The 23,501-nt window shown below is 35.2% G+C and overlaps 3 protein-coding genes and 1 pseudogene across 4 annotated transcripts; 2 read left to right on the top strand and 2 right to left on the bottom strand.

Moving 5' to 3' along the window:
• The first annotated feature begins 8,988 nt into the window (after nt 1–8,988).
• Nucleotides 8,989–10,380, top strand: LOC120197569 (small RNA degrading nuclease 5-like). The gene is made up of 4 exons (XM_039199058.1): nt 8,989–9,115; nt 9,705–9,788; nt 10,015–10,196; nt 10,273–10,380. Exons 1-4 carry the CDS (start codon nt 8,989–8,991, stop codon nt 10,378–10,380), a joined length of 501 nt encoding a protein of 166 aa, XP_039054989.1.
• A 506-nt stretch (nt 10,381–10,886) lies between these two features.
• LOC120197741 lies at nt 10,887–14,267 on the top strand. 2 transcript variants are annotated; one of them, XM_039199156.1, is made up of 5 exons: nt 10,887–11,105; nt 11,432–11,696; nt 13,580–13,756; nt 13,833–13,884; nt 13,976–14,267. In XM_039199156.1, exons 1-5 carry the CDS (start codon nt 11,102–11,104, stop codon nt 14,063–14,065), a joined length of 588 nt encoding a protein of 195 aa, XP_039055087.1. In that variant the 5' UTR covers nt 10,887–11,101; the 3' UTR covers nt 14,066–14,267. The 2 variants fall into 2 exon arrangements, with proteins under 2 accessions (XP_039055087.1, XP_039055088.1); XM_039199157.1 differs by having other exon boundaries at nt 10,894–11,105; nt 13,580–13,641; nt 13,976–14,062.
• A 1,133-nt stretch (nt 14,268–15,400) lies between these two features.
• Nucleotides 15,401–19,398, bottom strand: LOC120197740 (annotated as a pseudogene).
• Nucleotides 19,399–19,421: 23 nt separating this feature from the next.
• Nucleotides 19,422–20,777, bottom strand: LOC120197568. The gene is made up of 4 exons (XM_039199057.1): nt 20,717–20,777; nt 20,125–20,337; nt 19,822–19,913; nt 19,422–19,515 (listed from the first exon to the last, which is right to left on the bottom strand). The coding sequence occupies exons 1-4, from the start codon at nt 20,775–20,777 to the stop codon at nt 19,510–19,512; spliced, it is 372 nt and encodes a 123-aa protein (XP_039054988.1). The 3' UTR covers nt 19,422–19,509.
• Nucleotides 20,778–23,501: the final 2,724 nt, after the last annotated feature.

Below are 23,501 nucleotides of genomic sequence, written 5' to 3'. Positions count from 1 at the left end.
ATCGGTTATAGAACGTCCAGGGACAAAGCTTGCTAGCGTATGTGAGATCCAGTCTGTCAGGAGTGGTTTGATGCGATTCACCATTATCTTTGTCACCGCTTAATACAATACTAAGCACAAACTTATTGGTCGAAATTGACTTAAATTCTGTGGTACCTTAATTTTTCGTAACAAGACTAGTAAGGTTTGATTCAGGCTCTCTGCTAGTGGCTTTCCATTAAACAAATCTTTCACAAACTTGTAAACCGATTTCCCCACGGTTATCCAGTTTCGATGGTAGAATATTGTATGCATACCATCGACTCCTGGCGCTTTTCATGGGACCATCTCAAATACCACTCCTTTAATTTTCTTGTCTGAAATCAGTGCTACGAGTGCCGCCATTTTGCTTGATTCGATGTGTTGAAAGTCTCCCTTTATTTCGTAATCATATTCGACGGCGTTAGAACTAGTGGAGTTTCCTGTAGAACTCTATCTCTGCCTTCTCTAATTCTTCCTGGTTTGAGCACCATGTTCCATCTGAGTTTTTAAGGGCTGTCACCATGTTTCTTCTGTGCCTATTCAAAGTGGATGCATGGAAAAATTGTGTTTTTGTCGCCATGAATACCTTTCGCTTTCGGGAACCATAAACTCTCCTGCTCTAGGACTATATCAAGTTCCACTTTCAGATGTTTTTCAAAGTCAACTAAGAAGTCTGAATATGCCCTAGTTAGTGATTTCTCGATGCCTCTCTGTCGCGCCATGATCTTCTTTTTCTTATTACCTATATGGCTGAAAACTTCCTTGTTCCAGATTTCTACTTTAGTTTTGAAAGCTTCTAGGTTCGACATCATATCCAAGCAGGGACGGAGCTCCCCTAGGCCCAATGGGCCTAATCATGTTAAAATTTATATATTCGATATAATTTTAATTTAATGGTATTTTGGTTTATATAAAAATAAATATTTAAATTAAAAAATATAAAAATTTATTAAATATTTAATCAAGTAGAGGTCGAACAAAAGAATGATAAGTGTGTGTTCTCAAATTTTTGGTCTAATTACAATTTTAATTATAATTTAAGTCATTGTAAATTTAAATATTAGACAAATTAGAAGTTGTCTTTTGAGTTTTGAGTTTTTTTTAATTTAGGGCTAATACAAGGTAATATATGTATAAATACTTTCAATTATTTGACAATGAACGCTCATACCCCTATATATATGTTTGAACTCGATACCTCAAAGATAATAACAATCCCTTAATCACTAAGATCGCTTGATTCATCCTGAATTTCGATTTTAAATAATTAATTTTTCTTTATATTTTTTTTTAAATAATTTAATATTTCAGTTCTTGTCAATACTTAATTAATTATGGCTCCGTCCAGTATCCAAGTTTTCGTTCCAATTTTTTGATAGAAAGTCTTTGAACAAGGGGTGCTCGATCCAAGCTACTATGAATCTGAATGGGTGGTTCAATGAGGCATTTTTCGGGGTCTTCGACTGTAGGAGGATTGGCCGGTGGTCCGAGACTAACCTGTCAAAATGCTCCACAAAAGAGTTCGGATATAATCTAAGCCAAGCGTTGTTGGGTAAGCATCTATCCAGTCGTTGGTATAGATTTCCTCTTTTCCATGTGAATTTAGGTCCTATGAAACGGATATCTTGTAAGCTCATGTCGAACACAGTCTGCAAAAGCCTTACATACTTTGGAACCTCTAGATGCACCTTCTTTCCTTTCTTTGCTTCTTTGTATTGAATTGAAGCCGCCTCCTAAAATCCATGCTTCCTTGTTTCCGGATTCCATAAGTTTTAAGTTCTTCCAGAGCAATTTCCTTGTTTCCACTTGCGGGCTTGCATAAACTGCTGTGAATGTCACCCAATCTTTGTTCCTTGACTTCCGACAACGACCATGTACAAATTGGTTTGCAATTTGGTGCATCTCTACATCCAAGTCTCCTCCTCAAAGAATCCATATATCTCCACTAAGGCTTTGCGTTTCTATTCGAAAAGAATTTATGAAACCTAGCTTCTTGACAACTCCATCGACTTTGTGATTACTGACTCGGGTTTTCAGTTGAATCACCATGTCCGATTCATTCCTTCATATCACTTCCTTAAATATTATTCGAAACGATGAGTTTGCCGCTCTTTTATTATTCCAAAACAGTATTCTAATCATGATTGCAAGAGTGTGTACTGTAAAATTAACAAGTAGACCTTACAAGATAGTGCCCCCTGCATTATGACATCGATCAATTCAGCCTGTGTGGCCTCGGAGTTGTTTGCATCGCTCCTCGGTGTCCCTGCCCCCTTGCTTACCTTTGGTTTTTCAAGGTTGTTGGTGCCTTCAGTTCCTCTTTTGCCATTTGAAGTGAGCAATGCATCAAGGCGATTAGACATCGCCTGAACCCAGTTTGTTATTTTAGGTTTGTCAGAGGGTCTTAGGTTGTACTATTTCCCTGCTCTTAGTCTTCTCTTGTTAGTTTCTTTGAACATCCATATGGGTCCTCCAACTCCTACTTTCTTCATATTTTTTAACTCGCCCTTCAACGTGTTACCTTTCTCTATTATCGTGATTGCTTCATTCCTCCCTCCCTTACTTGTTGGTTCATGGACTGTAATTTCTGGACTCTGCCCTTCTCTTAATGGTACGATTGTGATATTCCCATATAATTGTCCACTTGTCCTGCTTTCATGATCCTGTGATGTCGGTTCCTTTGCTTCTTGTGTTTTCTTCACCTCTTGGGTCCTATTATTGTTCCTTTGATTTCTAATAGAAGATTTGGCTGCGGGTTTCTTCACATATGGTTCGCTCGTAGTCTTTCTTGCCAATGCTTTTGTAACCTTCAAGGATACTCTTGGTTCAGCTTGGCCATGTTCTTGTTCCATGGTTTGGTGGTCCACTATCTTTTCCTCGTTGATTATTCCTCTCACTAGAAGTCCCGACTAAGTCATTCTATCGATTGTCTAAGTTAGTTCCGGTTCCTTCTCTCTGTAATACGGAGAATCTAGAGCCCTTAGTTATCTCATTCTTTTCTTGATTCACGTTGTAGGTGCTCATCCCTTTTTCTGATTGGCGTCTCCTATTGTCCGTTACCATACAAGGACCATAAGTATCCACTTCCGGTTGTTCTACTACATCCTGAACCATATGTTGTGATTGTTGTTGGTTTTTCTCGCTTGCGTCTTCCTTGGGGCTGATATCCTGTTGTTGATTCGCCTGTCTGTATTGCTCCTTGGTATGTCCATACATGCTATAGTTAAAACAAATAAGTTGTAAGCCCTCGTATTCCAACTTCTGTATAAATCCATCTATTCCCATGCAAGGTGACAATGGTTTGTTCAGGTCTATCATAACTGCTAACCTAGCAAATCTATCGCGCCCTCCTTTGCTTGTATTGTAGTCGACCCTAACCACGCAGCCGATGATGGAAGCAATCCTATTGAATAGCGCCTTGATGTAATACATATATGGCAAACCCGGTAGTCTAATCTATACTACCATGTGTGAAGGATGTTTCTCTAAAGTGGAGAAGGAACGACTCCATGGTTGAATCGTGCGATAGTTGTCGTAGATTGTCCAGGGCCCTTTAGTTAAGTCCACGTAATCTTCCTCGTGTTCGACGATGAAGTAACTATGCTAAAGATCTACCACTTGATACGTCCTTTGTGGTTGCCAAAGGGACTGGATTCTTGAATCGAGTGCTTTGTACACTGGCGTTCTGCCTATGATTCTTACTACTACCGACTTTTGCATGCTTTTGTTAATCAGGTTGTGCATCCTCTCCGAAAATTTGATGGTAGAGAATTCCCCAGTGTTTTCGATGACATGGTCTCCTTTAGTCAACTCAAGTTCCTCTTCATCCAACATTGTACTTGAAGCTTCTCTTATCTTGGGGGTTCCGGACATCATGTTGGCATAGGATTTCCTTCTAACTAATGGATTTTCCAATTCCTATGTCGATTGGTTGAAGTCTTCCATGCACACTTCCTTGGGTTTATCATGGTCATCTCTTGATATTGGAACTTCCTTGAGGTCTACGTGCTCCGTTGGTTCGCTTTCCTTCAAACCTTGATGGGATATTCCGGGGACCCATATTGAATCGGCTAGCGTCATGTCGTTCCTAGCGAGACCCTCCTTGTGGGTTCTCATCCGGCGGTCGTCCACCTTCTGCACCGAAGAGTTGTTTTGCGTTCTCGATATTCCTTGTGTTAGGGTTTTCCATCGTATAATGATACGGTATTGATTGATTTTGAGAACAACATAATAAATAAGAATTTAATTTCCCTTCACGGCCTTTCAAATATTTGAATGAAGAAAATATAATTTTTTTGTCGATTTATTACTCATGATTAACAGGAAAACAATTATAAAAAGAGAAAATAACCTCAGTGACCAAAAATGCATTATAATATACGATTTTAACTAATTTTTTTTGGATTTGTCAAAATGACCAACTAAATCGTAATGCGATCGATAATTCGCAACGCGATCTCCGGTATCGCAAATCAGTTTCCAGATTCGCAACGCGATTCTTACTATCGCATTGCGATTCTCCAAATTCGCGTTGCGATTTTCCTAAATCGCAATGCGAATACTAAAATCGCAATGTGAATACGTAAATCGCAATGCGAATACGTAAATCGCAATGCGAATACGTAAATCGCAATGCGATCGATAATTCGCAACGCGATCTCCGGTATCGCAAATCAGTTTCCAGATTCGCAACGCGATTCTGACTATCGCATTGCGATTCTCCAAATTCGCGTTGCGATTTTCCTAATTCGCAATGCAAATACATAAATCGCAATGCGAATACGTAAATCGCAATGCGAATACGTAAATCGCAATGCGAATACGTAAATCGCAATGCGAATATGTAAATCATAACGCGAATCTGACTATCGCAATGCGATTTACATAGCGCCATTCGTATGCAACGCGTATTTTTTTTTCAAATTCCAAACACGAATATATTAATATATCGGAACACTGAACCGTCCACAGTATATCCCGTAATCGCAACTCATAACCTAAAACCCTAAATCACAAGTCAGTCTCATCTCCATCTCTCACTCTCTAAGGCGACATCCGTCCCCATCTCCGACGAAATCAGTCCCCATCTCCGACGATATCAGTCTCCATCTCCGGCGAAATCATTCACGGTCAGAAATGGAAAATCAACCAAATCAACCACCGAGGGTTAGTTTTTTTAATTATTTTTATTTTGAAAATTTTGCATTATTATTAGGTTTTTCATATTGAAATTGATGATAAGTTTACTGGTGTTTTCAATAATAGATTAACCATTTCACTTAGATTGCTTATTATATTCATTCGATTGCTGCCAATACTGCTAAACTGTTTAGTCTTTAACCCTCTGAAGTTAGTATTTGTCTATGTTTTGTCTTTTGGTTGAAGTAATGCAATCCATTCAAGTTTCTTTCAATTTTAGTATTTGAAACCGAGAATGACTATCGCAATGCGATTCTGTCGCTGCGATTTTCATTTCGCGTTGCGATTCTTGCGTTGCGATAGTCAAATTCGCGTTGCGATAGTCATTTTCGTGTTGCGATTTTCATTTTCGTGTTGCGATTTAAAGTTTCAGAAACTATTCTTCTTCTACAAATTGAAACTTGAATGAATTGCATTACTTCAACCAAAAAACAAAGACAAATACTAAATTCACAGTGTTGCAAATTTAAGTTTGAAGAATAAACTACTACTCTTTATGTTTATTGTTCTTGTTATATCTTCACAGTGTAGTTTTTGGTATATCTAAATTGGTATGTTTATTGTTTTTGCATAACTTTTATTCGGCTCAATTGACCTTAAGAAATAAAGTAATCCTGGCCAAAACAATTGCGTCGAAGCTTTCACCTGCACAAAGAAATATATTTGAGGATACTTGCTTCGGGCCATGGCTGAAAGTACAACATCCGGGTGGAGATGCTATGTTGACCCATCTGTTTCTTCAAACCATGACTGGCGATCTACCAGAGACTATACAACGTCGTGATGAAGAGATATGGTTTGATTTTCCACCGGTGTATACGTGTTTTGGGCGGGAGGAGTTTTGCTTAATCATCGGTCTACGCTTCGGACACGATGATGTAGATCGGTGCACTAGACATATTACCCGCCTATCATGGTTTTCCCGGGTTTTTCCTGAGCTGTCAACGGAGAAGTCGAATTTACACGTGGAAGACTTGACGAGATTATTGAATAAGAAATATGGTTTTACTCGGATGGATGACGTCGATGTTGTCCGAGTATGCCTTCTAATACTTTTACAAGCCGGCTTTTTAGGCAGAGAGGCCCGACAACCTATTCCTAATGATCTAATTAAATTGGTAGAGGACCTAAATGGATGGAACCTGTTTCCGTGGGGTTCGTATATATGGAAAGCTACATGGAATAAGTTGTCGTCTACCTTTGATGATCGAAAAAGTTTGTGTGGCGATGGTTCCAAATACACTTTGTCAGGCTTTATTTGGGCCTTTAAGGTAATAATTTTTATATAATGTTTCCAAAATTATAATTAATTCTTTAACAATTACTAATGTTTGTTATTATATTATTTGTAGATTTGGATATTTGAGGCCTTTCCCGCCATGCAGACATATGCATTAAAAACTTCTAATGATATTTCTAGGGCTATTTCCTGGAAAAGGAAACGGTCCTTGCAGCAATGGGAAGATTTACTACAGTATACTACAATAAATAATGTAAGTTAACACAAATACTACCATATGTTTATAAACAAGTTATTACTAGTACACGTTTAACTTTGTTTGAGCTTTTATATTGTTAGGAGGCCAACACTCCATTACAGAGGCTGACACCCACGGAAGCTGAGCTTGCCACTGATTGGTGGCAAGCTAGTAAGCGTTTTTTTGATGGCACGGATGATGAGCAGCCACCACTTCGAGAGCCATCACCTCACCCAGAGTCATCACCTGATCGACCCGAATATACACCTCCACAACGAGAGTCATCACCTATTCTGTCACATCATCGAGCCTCTTTTCCACCATTACCTCATGATAGGCGACCGGCAAAGATGTCACGACGTTTATCTCCCTGTTCTCCACCTCCACGGGATGAGTTAGGGGAGTTACGTAATGAGGTCAATGCCTTGCGTGAGGAGGTCGGTACTTTACGCGATGACAATGGTGCATGGCGTGTTGAGGTGTCTACTTTACGTGGTGAGGTAGCAGCTCTACGTGAGATTATAGCATCGTTGTAGAACGAGGTTCATACTCTATGCAACGAGGTAAGTTTAATATTTTTCATATTTAACTTGATGATAAATTTACTCGTAATATCACTTAGATTGCTTAGTAAATTCATTCGGTTGATGCCAATATTGTTTAACTATTTATTCTTTAACCCTGTGAAGTTAGTATTTGTTTTTGGTTGTCTTTTGGTTGAAGTAATGCAATCCATTCAAGTTTCAATTTACAGAAGAAGAATAGTTTACTATCGCATTGCGAAAATGACTATCGCAACACGAAAATAACTATCGCAACGCGAAAATGACTATCGCAACGAGAGAATCGCAATGCGAAATGAAAATTGCAACAACAAAATCGCAACGCGAAAATGACTATCGCAATGTGAAAATGACTATCGCAATGCGAATTTGACTATCGCAACGAAAGAATCGCAATGCGAAATGAAAATCGCATTGCAATTCTCTCGTTGCGATAGTCAAATTCGCATTACGATAGTCAAATTCGCATCACCTCACAAGCCCCAAACCCCTAGAACAACCATAGATCCAAGGCCAAAAGAGATTACCCTTGGTGTCTCAAGGAAACTTTGACTCCGGGCGACAAAGGCAAACTCCTATCGATGGGGAAGGTAAGGTTTTACCTATTGGTTCTCTGGCCACTGATGATTTTTGTTGCTCAAATGTTTTTTTTCTATTCTGGTTGATACTCGTTGTTTTGGGTGGCTGATAGGTTATATGGTTTTGATTTGATAGACTCTCTAGGGTTATATTCCTTTATTTTTCTATTCTCTCTGATAACTGAGATTATATCCTGAAATAGACACTCAGAAAGTCAAACCAAAGAACATCAAGATATCTGACTTGGATCCCGAAACACGACAAACTGTAGATAAGATGATGATAATTAGTTTTTCTTTTCGTACGATATTTTGATTTTGGCTGTTTACATTTTAGATCCATCATAAATTGTAGTTTGTACTCATCACAAATTGTGTTCTTTGTTGCAGTTCGACCAAAGACAGAAGTCCATGGGCCTTCCAACCAATGATGAACTTCAAAAGCAGGAAATTCTAAAGAAATTTATGTCTGAGGTAGTTATTCTCTTCCGAAACATGTTTATCCAACCCACTTTACTAATCCTTATATGGATGGAGCTTTAGCTTATAAAATTTGCTCAATGTTTTTTGTTGGCATTTTTGCAGCATCATGAGATGGATTTTTCAAAGGCAAAGCTCATGTAAACTGTGGGAGTAAGTCTCTGTTTATTTTAACTTTCCTTTTGGGTGCAAAAATAGAAACGATGAATTTTGCTCGTTGTGGGTATTTACAAATTTTTGAGACATCAGTTTTTGCATTTAGAGTTAAAACAATTGTCTGAATGTGGATGTTTGATATGGCTTGAAAATTCGAAAACTTGAACTTTTAAGCTTGATTTAAAATCGACTCGAGTTTATAGAACTTCGAACTCAAAATAATTTCAAATTTAACTTGATAAAGAAGCTTGAATTTGAACTCGAGTATGAACCTCAAGTACATGAAGATATTATCTTATATTTAAAAAACAACATATAAATGCTAATATTATTAATAATATTATTAAAAATGTAAAAGTTTAACATATTATTTTTTGAATTGCAAAATTGAGATTTTTTAGAATGAACTTATTTTTGACTAACAAACCCCTTATTTTGACAGTGAGGCTCGAACGGCTAGGAGGCAAAGCGGGATGAACTACAACTAAGGTAAACGTTTAAGCTATCTCCTTAATGCCTTTGACTTGGTTTAGATTCAAAACGTTTAAGCGAACCATCTTCTTGTTGCCGCACCATGTAAATGTTACAACTCTTTTACTTGATAAATTGGCTGAAGCTGCAATGATTGTTTTGTTGACAGGTTGTACTAGACAAATTGGTTAAACCATCAAACCCCATCACTGATTATAACACAAGGTAAATGTTATTTTAACTGTTGAAGTTGGGTCTTAATATATTTTGTTCTTGAATTGCAGACTTGATGAGAAGCTTTAATTGGATACTGATGAAGGCATTTTAATTTGCACATTTTATTTTTCCAGATGCATGAAGATTATGTTTCTTTTATCTACAATCTCTTAGTGCCATGTTATTGGTATAAATATTAGTTGGTCAAGAGTATGCTGGTTATTTTTTGTGTAAAATTTTCTCATGTTTCAAATTATGCCCGAATTTGGATCAGAAGATTTGATATCTTCTGTCCCAACTCGGAGATCTTTCTCCCTCTCTCTCTACACACACACCCTTTTTATTATCTCCTTTCGATAGGCCTCTTCATAATTTTCTATATTGGTCACGCAGGTTTAGTGGAATAACATATGAGATGTTGAGTGGAGTTACTTCGACTCTTCATTCATTGTCCTTCATTGACCATCACTAATCAGTAATTTACTGCAATAGTGTAATATCATGTTTCATTAAAAGTTATTTCATATATAAATTATTGATAGTTGCTTCTCATCTTCAGACCGGACATGATAGCATCGAAGATGCAAGAGCTGCTATGGATTTGTCTCTGTTAAAGATTAGAAATGGCAAGTAATTATTTTCTATGCATTCACACATTTCAACATCTCGAGATAAAATTTGATATTTTACGGGAGTCAAGGTATTTAGCATCTAGGAATATGTACACTATGTTCTTTTACATCAAGAACTCAAATATAACTTATAGCGGAAGGTTCATCATATGGTTATTTTTTTGTCTTGATGTATAAACTTGCATATAATTTCTTGTAATGTCTTTGCTTCTTGTGTTAGGACCTGATTTTGGTTCGCCACCATTCTTTATGCGCAGAAAGCTCCTTACTCTTTTGGGTGAGTGTGGCAAGACCTCCTCTTTCATTGATGATATTTCCATAGTCAAGCGATATGCTTCCGAGTCATCCCATGCAATCCCGGTTTGCTCTGATGATGAAGCACTTTTAAAGGCTAGAAAAGAGGTAAGGCTTATTGCTTTTCTGGTATACCTTTATCTATCCCGTCTGGCTTATCAGCTTATATTATGTGTTCTGCTAGGTCAAGAACGATCGTGTACACTTTGTCTGGACACAGTTTTCCGAACTGAACTCCTATTTCAGAAAGCAAGTCGAGGATGATTTTAGAAAACTTCAAATCTTATATTAATTATCCTAAATTTCTTGTAATTGTATTTTTATTTTTTTAGATTTTTTATAGTTCATACATTCATATTATAATATATTGGTGATGGTTGATTAAAGGAAAAATTATTTATATAATTTAAATGTTATATAAAAATTTTGTAGGTTAAAATTCGAGTTTGAGTCCGAGCTTAAATCGAGCTCAAAATCGAGCTTGAATAGAGCTCAAAATCGAGCTCGAGTCTCGAGCTCGAGCTCGAATCGAGCTCCTGAAATTTTTTTGAGTTTGAGTCTTTTCGAATTCGAGTCGAGTTTCAATATTATATTTCGAGTTCAAGTTGAGCTTGATAATTTTTAACTCGCGAGTTTTCGAGTCGAGTCGAGCCTGCCTATAAAGTTTTTGAGTTCGAGTCGAGCTCAACAATACTCAAACTCGACTCGACTCGACTCGACTCGTTTACAACCCTACACAACACATTGTGTCATTTTAAGTAGAAGAAAAGAATCAGTTAACGTCCGTCGTCGCCCAGAAAAGCAAAACGGCTCATTTTATCAACAAATTCTTCTCTAGCTCGAACTGAAAATACCAAAAGACTGAACTATCCTTGTTTAATATCATTTATTACGCCATTTTCTTTGTTCCTGATATTGATGACTATAATATGGAGGAGAAGTATAACGTGGTTATCGAGGGAAGCTGAAGCTGAAGCTGTATTTTGGTTTTGTGAGATTTTGTGGTGCTTTTGATGGGTTTGTTCTAATACTCACTCTTCTTCTTTTTCAAGATTTTCTATTGAATTTTTTTAGACAATAAAAGTTGGAACTTTCCGTCTGGGTTCCTTCACCAATTTCATTTCTACTGTGGGTTTCATTTTTATTTGAATCTTCTTCAATTTTCGATTCCAATTCCTTAGATTTCTTATTCAAAGAAGGGGTTTCGATTTGGTCATTGGGGTAAGGTTTAATGGTTGAAGTTTACTAGATTCTTTATGGACTTCGGTTCCAGGAAGTGTTTTTTTTTAGTTCTTTAAATGGTTTTTTTTTTTTCATTTTTGGGGGATTAATCTTGTGAGAAGGATTAAAAATGTCTGGTGGGACACCAGTTGCTGGTGGATATATGAGGCAAAGGCATAGTCAAGGATATGGATCAGGCAATGAGGACCTTGAAGATGATGCATGTTCTAGGTTACAGCCTCTGTCACCGGAAACTCTGAGAAATAGAACTTGGACTGAGATTCTGGAGAATGTGCTCTGGATTGCTTCAGCAATCTTCATAATCTACTTTGGTGAAAGACACTCCAATTTGATATATCTGTTGTGGCACGATGAGCGAATCAGAAGGTAACTGAGTGGATCCAATTTTGACTTGGTGTGGCTTAGAGCAGTCATATATTGTATTTGTAGTGTGATTTGTAAGAGATATTGGTGTCAGTTAAGTGCTCGTGATGCTTGAATGTTGTTATTTGGCTGTTGGATAAATGCTAATTTCCTGTTCTATGACTTCTGAAAACTTACAATGCCCTTTCACAAGGGTCATTGTTATTTTTGTTTTGGTTGCTTCAATGTCAAAGTTCCTGGAGCTATTTAAAACTAGAATTAAATTCAGTTAAATTAGTTAAATATAAAACAACAATTAAGGGTTCCTCTGATTGTCGCTTCAGTTGGTTCAAAAGTTTAAGTTCTCTGGATTCATTTGATATTTTAGCTGAAATGGGAGAACTGATTGAATCACTAAATCGGTGGACTTAAAAGTAGAACTAAATTTGCTGTTGCAGAGCTCAAGTATCCATCTTAATTGATGCTTTGCACTTTGTTCCTATGTCTAATCCGGCTAACATGATGTCAGGGCTATGTAAAGGTACATAAAATGCATGATTCAGAGTGATTTTATGTGTTAACGTTATTATATATTAACACTCTTAGCTATGTCTTCTGGATGATGATTTTTGTTTGACATTATATGATGAATTGTTGATATCGAAACACCATATGTTCATTGTGTGTGCTTGTTTTTCTGTTATTTGTTATAACCCATGTGCTTTTCTTTGATGTGGTAAGGCACTTCTAACCAGGGACTTCATAATGGATATGATACCAGACACTTGTGGCAAATATGTTTTATTTAGCTAGTTTTCATGTTCTGCTCAGTTGAATTTTATTAGCATCACTTTGTAAGTTGTGCTGCTTGTATCATACTGCACAATCTTTTATGATGCAGGATCGGAATATAGATTATGATATAAATAGCTTTTTAACTGTTGAGATTAGATATCCAAATGTAAGTTCATTGAAATCACTAGGAATCATGCATTTTGTGTACCTTTACATAGCATTGACATCATGTTAGCCGGATTATGGACATGTTGAACAATTGTTACTTGCTAGAAAAGTGAAGTTCATCCTTTAAAGTAACCAACAGTCTACCTGTGAGAACCTTTGCATTTAAAATGCAGTTGTCCTGAGTGGTGTCAATAGCCTTGTAAAAGTTACGGCTGAGTCCTCATTCAGTTGTACTATCAAGTAAGTGATACCGTGATACTGATCGTTTTCTTATGTAATGGTGTATTGGTGTTGATGGGCTTTGTTAGGAAATGGGATCTAAAAATATTGAACTTTTTGCAAGAAATGCAGTTTACTTTTCCGTATGATTTCTTGTATGATGTTATTGCCAGTGGAAAATTTACTGGTAGTATTTTTTCCCTGTTTGAATTAGAATAGTTTTCCATTTATTCTTTCTTTTTCCTGGAACTTTTATGTAAAATTGGAAAGTTTGTATATTGGTTGACTCTGGTATATATTTCATGTTATACTTTTGAATAACAAACCTTAAATTATCTATGTCTTGAGAATTTGTGTGATGACATTGTGGTTTCTCCCGAGGCCTGTTCCGTGCTCTTGATTTTTCCAGATATCTGCTGTGGCGGTGAATCAAACCTGACTGTTTTGAGGGTCCTTCCAATTTATCTAACGCGCATTGGATAAATTGCCTCTGTAATATATCAGTGAAACTTTTATTTTTTTCCTGTAAATTTTTTATAAAAATATTTTCATTATTCATTCACTAATTGATTAGTTTAACTTTTGAATAGCCCTAATACTGCTTTTAGTTATGAGGTGCAACATTTGCTTCATTTTCCGTTTTTCGTTGCTCCATATCGAGATACTGTTCATGGGTGTGATTCAGCTTATATAAAAGATAATCATGTCATTTAATTCCTGTGCAGAATGCCTTTGTACCTTGGCTTAATTGGAATTGGATTGGATGTTGCCCTCTTCTTTTATACAAGTATGTTATTGTGGAGTGTAAGAAGGTTCGACGAAAAGTGGGAATTCTTATGCATCATTGCTTTGCCATTTCTTACCTTGCTCGGACTTGTCTCGTTTTGCTTGCAAGGAAAACGGTCATGTTATTTCTTCATTGATTCATTGTTGCATCTATGAATTCATTCAAATTTTTCTAACCTTTTTTTCACACAGGCTTTGCTTTGCGTTGTGGCCTATTTGGGGTTTCTTGACCCTTCCTCTTATGGTACAGTTCATGGCATTTATTTTGTTGTTTTCACTTTACCGATGTAAGACCTTTGGAAACAGTTTAATGTTCCTTTCTTTTTCTCGTATAGTCCACACTCGTTATGGCTGGCCTAGTTCTATACCCTCATATCATGATCGAGACATTGAGGCCACAAAACGATTCTTTCCGTGTAGACTAAGCATTCCGGTACAAAAACACAGTACTGACATACATGAAGATAGAATCTAAACAGATAGTTGGAAGCATCAGGCATTGGCTGGGAAGTGTTTATTTTTTTAGGATTCTGCCTTAGCTTCTCTTGACAGTTTCTCCCCGTTGGTGTGCCGATGAACGATGTTGCATACGTGTATATAAATATGTACATGTATTGAAAAAACAGTGATGGGTTGACAGTTTATTTACCTGTTTCTTTTATACATTATCATTATTTATTATAATTATTGTTACTAATATCTTTTCTGTGTTTCATTTATTTTAAAAATGAGACGTCATATGTTTTAAATAAGTTGTCAATTATGTTAGAATTATGGGAGTGTTTTAACCTTTTTTCAAGCATAGAATCTTGAATCCAATTTCGACTCTACTATTGTCTTTTTTAAAATAGATCTTCAAAAATCTTGAATCCAATTATAGACGATCCATCATATCTAGTTTAATATGAAGAATGTGGATTTCAGATTTTGAAAACGACTCAAGGAAATAAGCTTTTATATACGATTAATTCTTATATTAATATATTGTACGAGTTTTGTCTCCTTTAAGTGAGAATAAGCATTATACCTTCATGAGGTGAATTTTCGTAAAAGATTCGAGGCTATGTCATAGAGAGGTACAAGCATAGAAAAATGTCCTCTTGTATTGAACTTGTTCATATGAGCATGTGATGAGTGGGGATGGGACAATTTGAGTATATTTCTCATTAGAATCCAATCACATACAGCGAGTGAACTTCTGATTTTTGTTCATCTTTGCTTTTCTATTTTATGCCAAGCATGATTCCATATTGGGTTGTACATGTAAGATTTGTTTACACATTTCATTGTTGCTCTTCTTTCCTTTGCATATGCATTATTCCATTTCTTTTACGTAAAGGAAAAAAGTATAGATTTGGAGTCGGTCACTAGAAAAAATGGAAGTTCATGATCGGAAAGGATCTTATAATCCAAGGATGAGTGGAATTCAACAGCTGATGGGATCTTATGATGAAAAGCAACTTTAAGTCGAAGGATTTCTCTAATCCAACATTTTTGCAGTTCTACATTCGGACGTTCAACATTGCATTCTTATTACAGTATCATTCACTTTCAGGATCCGAGTCCTGGAAAACAAGTTCAGGATGGAGTGTGCCATTGAAATTGACGGGGTCGTTTATTTACGAAGTGGTATTAATGGTGTTTTCTGTTTCAATATGCAACGTGGAGTCGATTACCAGCTAACAAAACACCTTTGATCCAATCTGTTAACTGCGGTGAAATCCGAAGTGATCATGAAAGACGGAAGGATATATCTAGTATGGTCACCTGAAATTGCTCTATTCTTCCAATCTGTTAAACCTTACAAGTCACAGAGAGAATATATTATACAAGATCACTAGCACAGAAGGAATCGAAATGCTCGACATATAAAGCTATGACGTATAGAAGTCGACTACTCATGGGAAACGCTAAGAATCTTATGCTCTTCAGTGAGATTTTGCAAGGGAATCTCCTTCTGCTTCTTGTATTCATTGTACCGTGAGAAGAAATACTCGATATAATCGAAATCGATCGGAGACATCCTTGCCTATTATTAGAAGGGGGAAAAATGACTCAAGAAGAATGTCATGGTTTCTGGGGAATGAGAAGAACAGGCATAGTTGGGGAATGAAGATACCTGGATTATCGCCCATAATGGCCAAAATATATGTGAAGCTAACATGAATGTATTTGCCTCCACATAGAGAGCTTCAAGATCGTTTTCTGATACCTGTTGTTAATAGAAGGAGCTTTAGTGTATAGATTTTTCAAATTCGAAACATAAAATACAACAAGTTATAAAATCTAACTATATCCGTAAGTACGAAAGACTCTTTAAAGGAAAATACGTAAACAAGATCGATTTATAGCAATATTCAATTTGTGTTTCATAGTTTGAAGTCTTAAATCACAAACACGAAGTTATCTGCACGCTTTCTGATAACAAAGTTACTATGGTTCTAAGACCTTTCTAATATAATAAAGAATATTCTAACAGAACACGCACAACAAAGAAAACATGTAAAAATAACTAAGAGATAGTGAGATACCCTTATCTCGTATGGTTTTTCAGGTTGCAAGTAATGACTGAAAATTTGACATTGTTCATCTTTACTGGGATACCTGTGCATTGACGCCACATTCGATAATCAGTAGGTAAGCGCCAATCTATTCAAGAATTCATCATTGTTGCACAAGAAAACATGGAGAATCGCAGTGCACAAAATATAGAAGAAACATACAAGCTATAGTCACAGTCATAGCCTGCATATTCATTGAAGTAATTTCCGATGTCAAACCCTCTGTAGTTGTAAGACCCGTACTCAAAGTCTATGATGTAGGGCTTTTCTGCACATCAACAACACTAATAATTAAGTCAGCACACAAAAATTGAAACAATATTCTTAAGTTCCATCCAATAGTTAGGCACCAACTCAATACCACATTCTTCCGTCTTAGGTTACTGGTTTCGTGAGACGTCCTGTTCCTATTTGTTTATCATGGTGACAACCCAGTGTTTCTAACTTTCTGGTAAGCAATAACATTAATAATAAACTTCTTACGGGGATAAAGGTATGGTCAAATAGTACATCCTTGAATGTGTGCCATACCACACATTACTTTGCACTTGTTTTGAGGGTGTATTTCGTATTAGATAAAAATAGACTATTTCTTGGATGCTGACTAGTGCACAACTGATGCAGTTTCAAGTAATAAGATATGAAAATGCCCACCCATGGATGAATTTCTTTCTCTTCATTTTTTTTCTCCCCCTTCGATTCTTGCATGCTCTGAAGAATGTGGCAAACATATCCGAGGCATATTACACATACTTATGTTGATCCATAGGCCTTATCTTTAAGAAAAATCTGGTAAAACCTATTATTACATTTTTGCAGGATTTAGTGATTTACACATTGCTAACAGCCTAAATACCCACTAGATCTCGTACTGGCATTGGAATATTCTCAATTCTTCATGCATTGGTGTTTTGTTTTTTAAGAACTACTATGCAATAGTTTACAGATATTCTTATTCCTTCATATGTCTAACCAGCAGTGTTGGTTCAGTTTTCATTACATATATTCTCTCTAGAGTGACACAATCAAACCCAATATCAACAACTGGAAATTTCTTTGGATAAAGACATTGCACTGCACCCATATTGACATCCATGACAATGCCAACCAAGATTCCCGTTTACAACTTGACATTGTCATATCTACCACCCCATAATGTTCTATCTTTAAGAACCATTATGCTATAGTTTGTAGATATCGTTTATGTTATGCCTAACCAGCAGTGTTGGTTCACTTGTTGCTACTGATAATATGCTTATCTATTGATTGTACAAAGAGCAAAAACTAAACCCAATATTAACAATATGGAAATATGCTAGGATAAGGACACTGGACTCATCTTGAACTATGAGTGCAAAAGTGTGCATGTGCATGTGCATGTGCCACCAACATCAGCCTACGCATGTCATGAGATAGATAGGGGAGAGAGTTCAGCACATATAGAATGCAAATTGTGTCTACTGCAAATAGATACAACCTAAACATGAATATCACATATGGACCTTCTTTGAGTATGAACAGGACGAGAAGAAAGATGCCAGGCTGGAAGAGTGAACAAACTCAAAATTGTAAGCTCGGGCACACCTTGTTCATCATTTAGCATCAAATTCTGAGAAAGTAAATCATTGTGAGCAAACACCACTGGAGCATTGAGAAGGCCAGTCAATTCCTGGTCCATCATCAAGAGACACTCATAAACAGATAAACTTGTTGAGGTTGAATCAAAACATATAATCAGAGATAAATAGCACCTTCCCTTCGTCAGCAACAGATGAATCAACCAACCATAAAAAGAGATCTTACCTTAAGCTGTGTAGCTTCCCTATGCACTTCCTTGAACGAAATTGTCTCGTATATCTTCTGTTTATCAGTATCTTCAAACTGGAGAGAACATGCTGCAAAGGAAGGCTTCATGGGTTAGATATTCATATTCTTCGAATGCTGCTAGGTAATAATCTTAAGAGAAACTAAATGAGCCCAGCCCCAACGTTGCTAATGACAATTGGCAAAAGCAGACATAAGCAATCAAAACTCCAGACAAGATATGCTCTCCAAAAAGCCAAAAGTTGAAGATAAACAAAACAAAGAAGACAAATATCGGAGCCACTGCAACCAGAAGACTGTCCATTTTCATTTTTTTTATGGAAATATGTAAAAGAAGTCAGTTCTCAAACCTTTCTCAAAGAACTTAACGAGATCAACCCATAGTTGAGGTTCTTTAAAACCTGCAATTTCCACTTGATGGAATCTTCAAAGTTGCTTAGCAATTTCAGAAGCCAGCTTTGGCTTTGGCTTTCTCATGTCTGGCAAGGGGGAAAATAGGTAAAAAGTATATTAGTACACAGCTAGCAGGCCCAACAATAACACTGGCAGTTCAAGTACAACAACTGTCAGTATTAATGGAAGAAATTAGTTGCCACAGAAGTCACTGCCTCATAAACTAATTAATTGTGGCATCTAGGCCAAAGATTGATGATAGTCATGAAATAAATAGGACCATAAAAGGTTCAAGAGGCAGATAACTTTGTTACTGATGTTGCCAGCATAGAACATGAAACCAAGATGCTTACAGGCATAAACCCTCCCCAATAACCGATGTCTAAAGAACACAACTTCATGTGCAATGCCTACTCCCATAGTAGACCTCTCATGCTTACCTGATGGAGTTAAGGTACGTGCATTTATAAAAGATTGAACCATCCCATTTCCAAATATCCCAAGCAATTTGGCACCAAATTTAGAATGAAATGAAAAGGTCATCAAACAGAAAGGCATCGATGGCACCAAAAAAAAAAAGAGGCTGGATGAACCATCATAACTAGCAATAATTTAGTTCGAAGAACACCAAAAGACGTACAACCATCTTTTGAATTCCCATTGTACCTGAAATTGTTAGCATATCCCTGGTGGCCCACCCTACTAAATGCATGCAAGCAAGATATATCAAAAAAACTCACAAATAAACAATTCCTTTGCTAGAACAGACTACATATCCATGAAGTCATTGACACCTTAGTTCACCAAAACACTTCCAGAGAAGATTCAGAGTTTAGAGCTAGGAAACACAACACTGACAAGTTTCGCGTAAATTTTTAAGCAATGTTTTAGCACTTTATATTATACCTACCAAAATCCATGAACTAAAATTGCAATGCTCTAAAAGGAAAATTTTATACAAATAATAAGTAACAAAAAGCATCGGAAAATACTGTCAACTCACGTTCCCGGTTGATGACATAATCTGTGTTAGGTCCATATAATCAACTGTTACAGGCATATTTTCTTTATTTTCTTCCTTCACAGAACCTTTAGCTCTGCATTAAATTGTTCATGATTAGTGAATCATCAGCCACAAAATGGATCAAAAAACAGCAAACCGAACAAGAAACTATAAATGTAAAAAATAAACACAAAAGGCAACCAAACTCTGGTTTTGCAGATCGGAAAACGGACCATTCTTTTTTCCTTTTTTTCCAATTTAAAACGCAAGAACTGTAAATTAAGTATGAAAATCCGATCCAATAAATATGAGTACTACAAATCAACTTAGCTCGCTAATCCAGAGAGAGCAAAAGTTTCCATAAAACAATATAACAAACATCAAAAAGCAAAGTGCTCACGAAGATTCGTGATGCCGCCTGATACAGTTTCGAAGGAGAAGCAGGACTCGTTATAATTCGCCCATTTCGGAAACAGATCCTTACACAACGCGCTGCAAAGACGTATAAACCGAGAAAAATGTAAAAAAGAAAAAATGGAATTTCCGGGGCGTTTGAGCTGCTGGTAATTAACTTAAACATAACGAAGCAAATATCGAAGATCCGATGTTTTCAAATGAGAATCAAAGCCTATAACAAGCTAAGCGGTCGAAACGAGAGAGAAAAAAAAAAACAAGAAACAAAGAAGAGAAAAGAAAGACGAACATGACGCGAGGGACCATGAGGGGAAAAGAAAGAGCGGCATCAACCGAGAGATTAGAGTGAGGGATTCAATCGTCGATGGTTGAAACGCCGTTGACGCTTTGCTTGGCTCGGTTTGGTTCCATGGCGGTCCAGATGTTGTCGGTTGCTCCCATTGGCGTGCAATGCTTAGAGCATATATCAAACAAGTTTGGACAGAACTCGAAAGCGACGAGACTTTCGGGGAAGGATATTTTAATATAGGGTAAAGTGGGAATAATTTTTGAAATTTTGGAAAATGATGGAATTCAAGGGAAAAGACGAGTATGGTCCTCCTATAATTGTAATTGGCTTAATTTAATAATAGGTACTTAAAGTATTTAATTTTCCACCTAAGTACATAAATTATTATTTTATAAAAGTAAACACCTAACATTGTCATATTTTTCATCTAGATATATGAAGTCTTTTTTGTTAAAATAAGTAACTAAAATATATCATATTTTTCATCTAAATTCCTAAAAATTGACACGTGTTATTAATTAAAAATACTTTAGATATCCAGATAAAAAATATGATTTACTTTAGATACATATTTTAACAAAAATATTTATACATCTTCGAACCATGGAATTCACTATGTCCTTGGGTTGGAGTCTACGGAAAATCTTTTTCATTAGAGAGTTAGTTGGCTAGACTGATGTGGATATTAGATGAATCTCTGTATGTATGATTAGGGGTGTTTAAACTTCGGTTAAAATCGATTTAATTGATCAAATCAAAGTTTTTTTGTTTAATCAGTCGATTAATTTTAGAATCGTCGGTTAACAATTATTGATTGTTTTAAACTTCGATTATCAGTTAATTCGATTTGAAATTATTTGGTTAATCGAATTAATCAAAATTATTAAATATTAATATATATATATATATATATATATATATATATATATATTATTTATATATTACTTAGTCTTAAGAGTGTTTAAACTTCGATTTTAACCGAATTAATCAAAAATATAAAATGTTTAATATATAACATATATATATATATATATATATATTTATAAATTTTGGTTAATTCGAGTAACTGATTAATTAACTAAAATTTATTCTATTCGATTAATTATTTTTGAAAAAAGTTTGATTAGTTAACGTTATAGAGAAAAAAATCCGATTAATGAAATTTTAGAAAAAACTTGGATTTGATCGATGTGGGTTACTAAAGATAACCCCTTTTAGGGGTGTTATGGAAGAGATAGAGAACTTGTTTGTTGAAGTGAAAAGTTATTTTATGTTGAGTTCTAGTGCCTCATTAAATTCGAGTGTTTTGTCCCGAAACCTTCACACTTTTTAAATCCACGTCAAGGTAGATATTTGTTAGAGTTTAATTTGAATTAAAAGTAACACGAATTAATTAATATTTAATTTAAGAAAGTAATAATCATAGTTTGATGTAAAGTAGATAACTTTATTAAAGTATATTTCTACTTTATTTATTTTTCTTTTGTAATCAAGTATTTATTTAAATAAATAGATAATAAGAGTCAATGGTTAGATATCATGCTTTTCTTTCTCTAATATTCTCCTGTATTTTTTCTTCTTTTATATTAATGGAATTCTTCTCAATTGCTATTGATTTTTTCTTTTTGAGTTTTCCACATAAAATTTGATATTTTTTTATTTTTTGATCATGTTTATTTATCCGTCGATAATCATTTCGATATTAAAACACTTTGAATATATAAGATGCAATTTACCAAAAAAAAAAGTTTTACATTTGATCACCTCGATAGGACAAGCCCCCTCTAAAATCATCCAAATTTGAGCAATTCGATAGGGAAGCTGGACAGTTTTGGCAATTCACTAAAGTGAATCCATCGGCTATTGAAAGTTTGTGTAGGAAGCAGTCGCTTTAGTCATGTTGTCATCATCGATGAATCTCAAAAATCCAAAACCAAAGACAAGATAAGATTAATAAAATAATACGAATTTTACGTGTTTCTCCATTATATGATACTTACACGTGTTTTTTTCCCAAATTATAAAACTAATTATTCCCTCAAAAATAAAATAAAAGACTCTAAATGAAAATACATTTTTGTTTGGAACCCAGATTAAAAAAAAAAGTAAAAAGAAAAGAGGTCTTTATTGACAATATCCAACCATTAAAATCCTTGTCGCATGCCATGGGATCACACGTGTCCAGTTGTAACATGTGTTTGGGAACATATCTAACAAGGAAATCCCCGAAGGAGCTTTTGCCTTTTGTTACCTCAAAGGTATAATAGTAACTTCTTCCCTAAAATACGATAGTTAATAGGGTAAACTACACATATAACACTTAAATTATATTTTTTAATTTAGTTCTAGTACCTAAACTTCTTTTAACCATACTTAATGTTTAATTTTAATTTTAATTTAATATCTTGTAGTTAAAAAATTAACAAAATTACTGATATGATTTTTTTTAATGATGGTGTGACATAATCTTACAGTAACTAAGCCATCCCAAAAAGATGTGGAGGCCATGTATTATTTTTTAAAATGAGGTCTAAAATATTTCATAATAAAACGAAATTATAAAATATAAGAATTTATCATATTACTATTGTTTCTTATAAAATAAAAAAAATTAAACATGAAACTAAGATAATATCACAAAATAACTCTATAATCGTGATATTTTATTTAAAAAATAGCATCCTCCAAACACTCAAGCAAAATCGTCAACCAAATCTTCATAGTCAATTTTCTCCAAAATATTACTCTCAGTTGCTATCAATGCTAACCTATTAAGCCTTTCAATTTGGAAAAACTTCTTTTTGCAGATACAACTGTTATAGGAGAGAGAGGGGGAAAGTGGAGAATAAAGAAGAATGAGGAATTTGGGGGTGTTATGGGAGCTTAAATATAAGAATCAAAACTACGTCGTTTTGGCTCCCTTATTCTCGTGTTTTCAAGCCAAAGTGGGGTAATGTCAAGTTTAGTCATCCCCATCTTGTAATCTCACACGCGTGTCCCACATTTTTTGGAATAATTATGAGTTTGGTCCCCCTTATGTTTTATACATTTTATTTTGCCCCTGAAATTCTTTCTTTCTTCGATTTACAATGAAATTGACCCTCAAATTTGATTTTATTTCAATTTAGTCCCTTTTATTATTACTATATATTTTTATTTTTTATTTTTTAGCATTATTATTATTATTCATTTATCTTATTTATTTTATTTTATTTTATTTTATTTCATCGGTTTATTTTTATTTTTTTCTCTCTATTTTTCTATTTATTTTTTTGATTTAATGATTATTTTTTTATTATTATCTCTACATTTTTCTTTGATTTATTTAACATTTATTATTCATTGACTAACATTTTCGATCCCTTTTTAGAGAAATT

This window comes from Hibiscus syriacus, unplaced genomic scaffold (assembly GCF_006381635.1).
Source record: "Hibiscus syriacus cultivar Baekdansim isolate YM2019G1 unplaced genomic scaffold, ASM638163v2 tig00117048_pilon, whole genome shotgun sequence".
NCBI lineage: Eukaryota > Viridiplantae > Streptophyta > Magnoliopsida > Malvales > Malvaceae > Hibiscus > Hibiscus syriacus.
The sequence above is the reverse complement of the archived record's forward strand: the minus strand, read 5'-3'. Positions and strand labels throughout refer to the sequence as shown.

Coding starts and splice junctions, on each gene's coding strand:
- LOC120197569 (XM_039199058.1), top strand. CDS start 8,989: ATGCCTTTGACTTGGTTTAGATTCAAAACGTTTAAGCGAACCATCTTC. Junction 9,116..9,704: donor AATGATTGTTTTGTTGACAG/GTTGTACTAGAC, acceptor AATTATTGATAG/TTGCTTCTCATCTTCAGACC. Junction 10,197..10,272: donor TTTTAAAGGCTAGAAAAGAG/GTAAGGCTTATT, acceptor GTGTTCTGCTAG/GTCAAGAACGATCGTGTACA.
- LOC120197741 (XM_039199156.1), top strand. Junction 11,697..13,579: donor CACGATGAGCGAATCAGAAG/GTAACTGAGTGG, acceptor ATTCCTGTGCAG/AATGCCTTTGTACCTTGGCT. Junction 13,757..13,832: donor TTTTGCTTGCAAGGAAAACG/GTCATGTTATTT, acceptor TTTTTCACACAG/GCTTTGCTTTGCGTTGTGGC.
- LOC120197568 (XM_039199057.1), bottom strand. CDS start 20,777: ATGAAAAAGATTTTCCGTAGACTCCAACCCAAGGACATAGTGAATTCC. Junction 20,338..20,716: donor GAATTCCATGGTTCGAAGAT/GTATAAATATTT, acceptor CTTCCCCGAAAG/TCTCGTCGCTTTCGAGTTCT. Junction 19,914..20,124: donor CTCATGGTCCCTCGCGTCAT/GTTCGTCTTTCT, acceptor ACGTCTTTGCAG/CGCGTTGTGTAAGGATCTGT.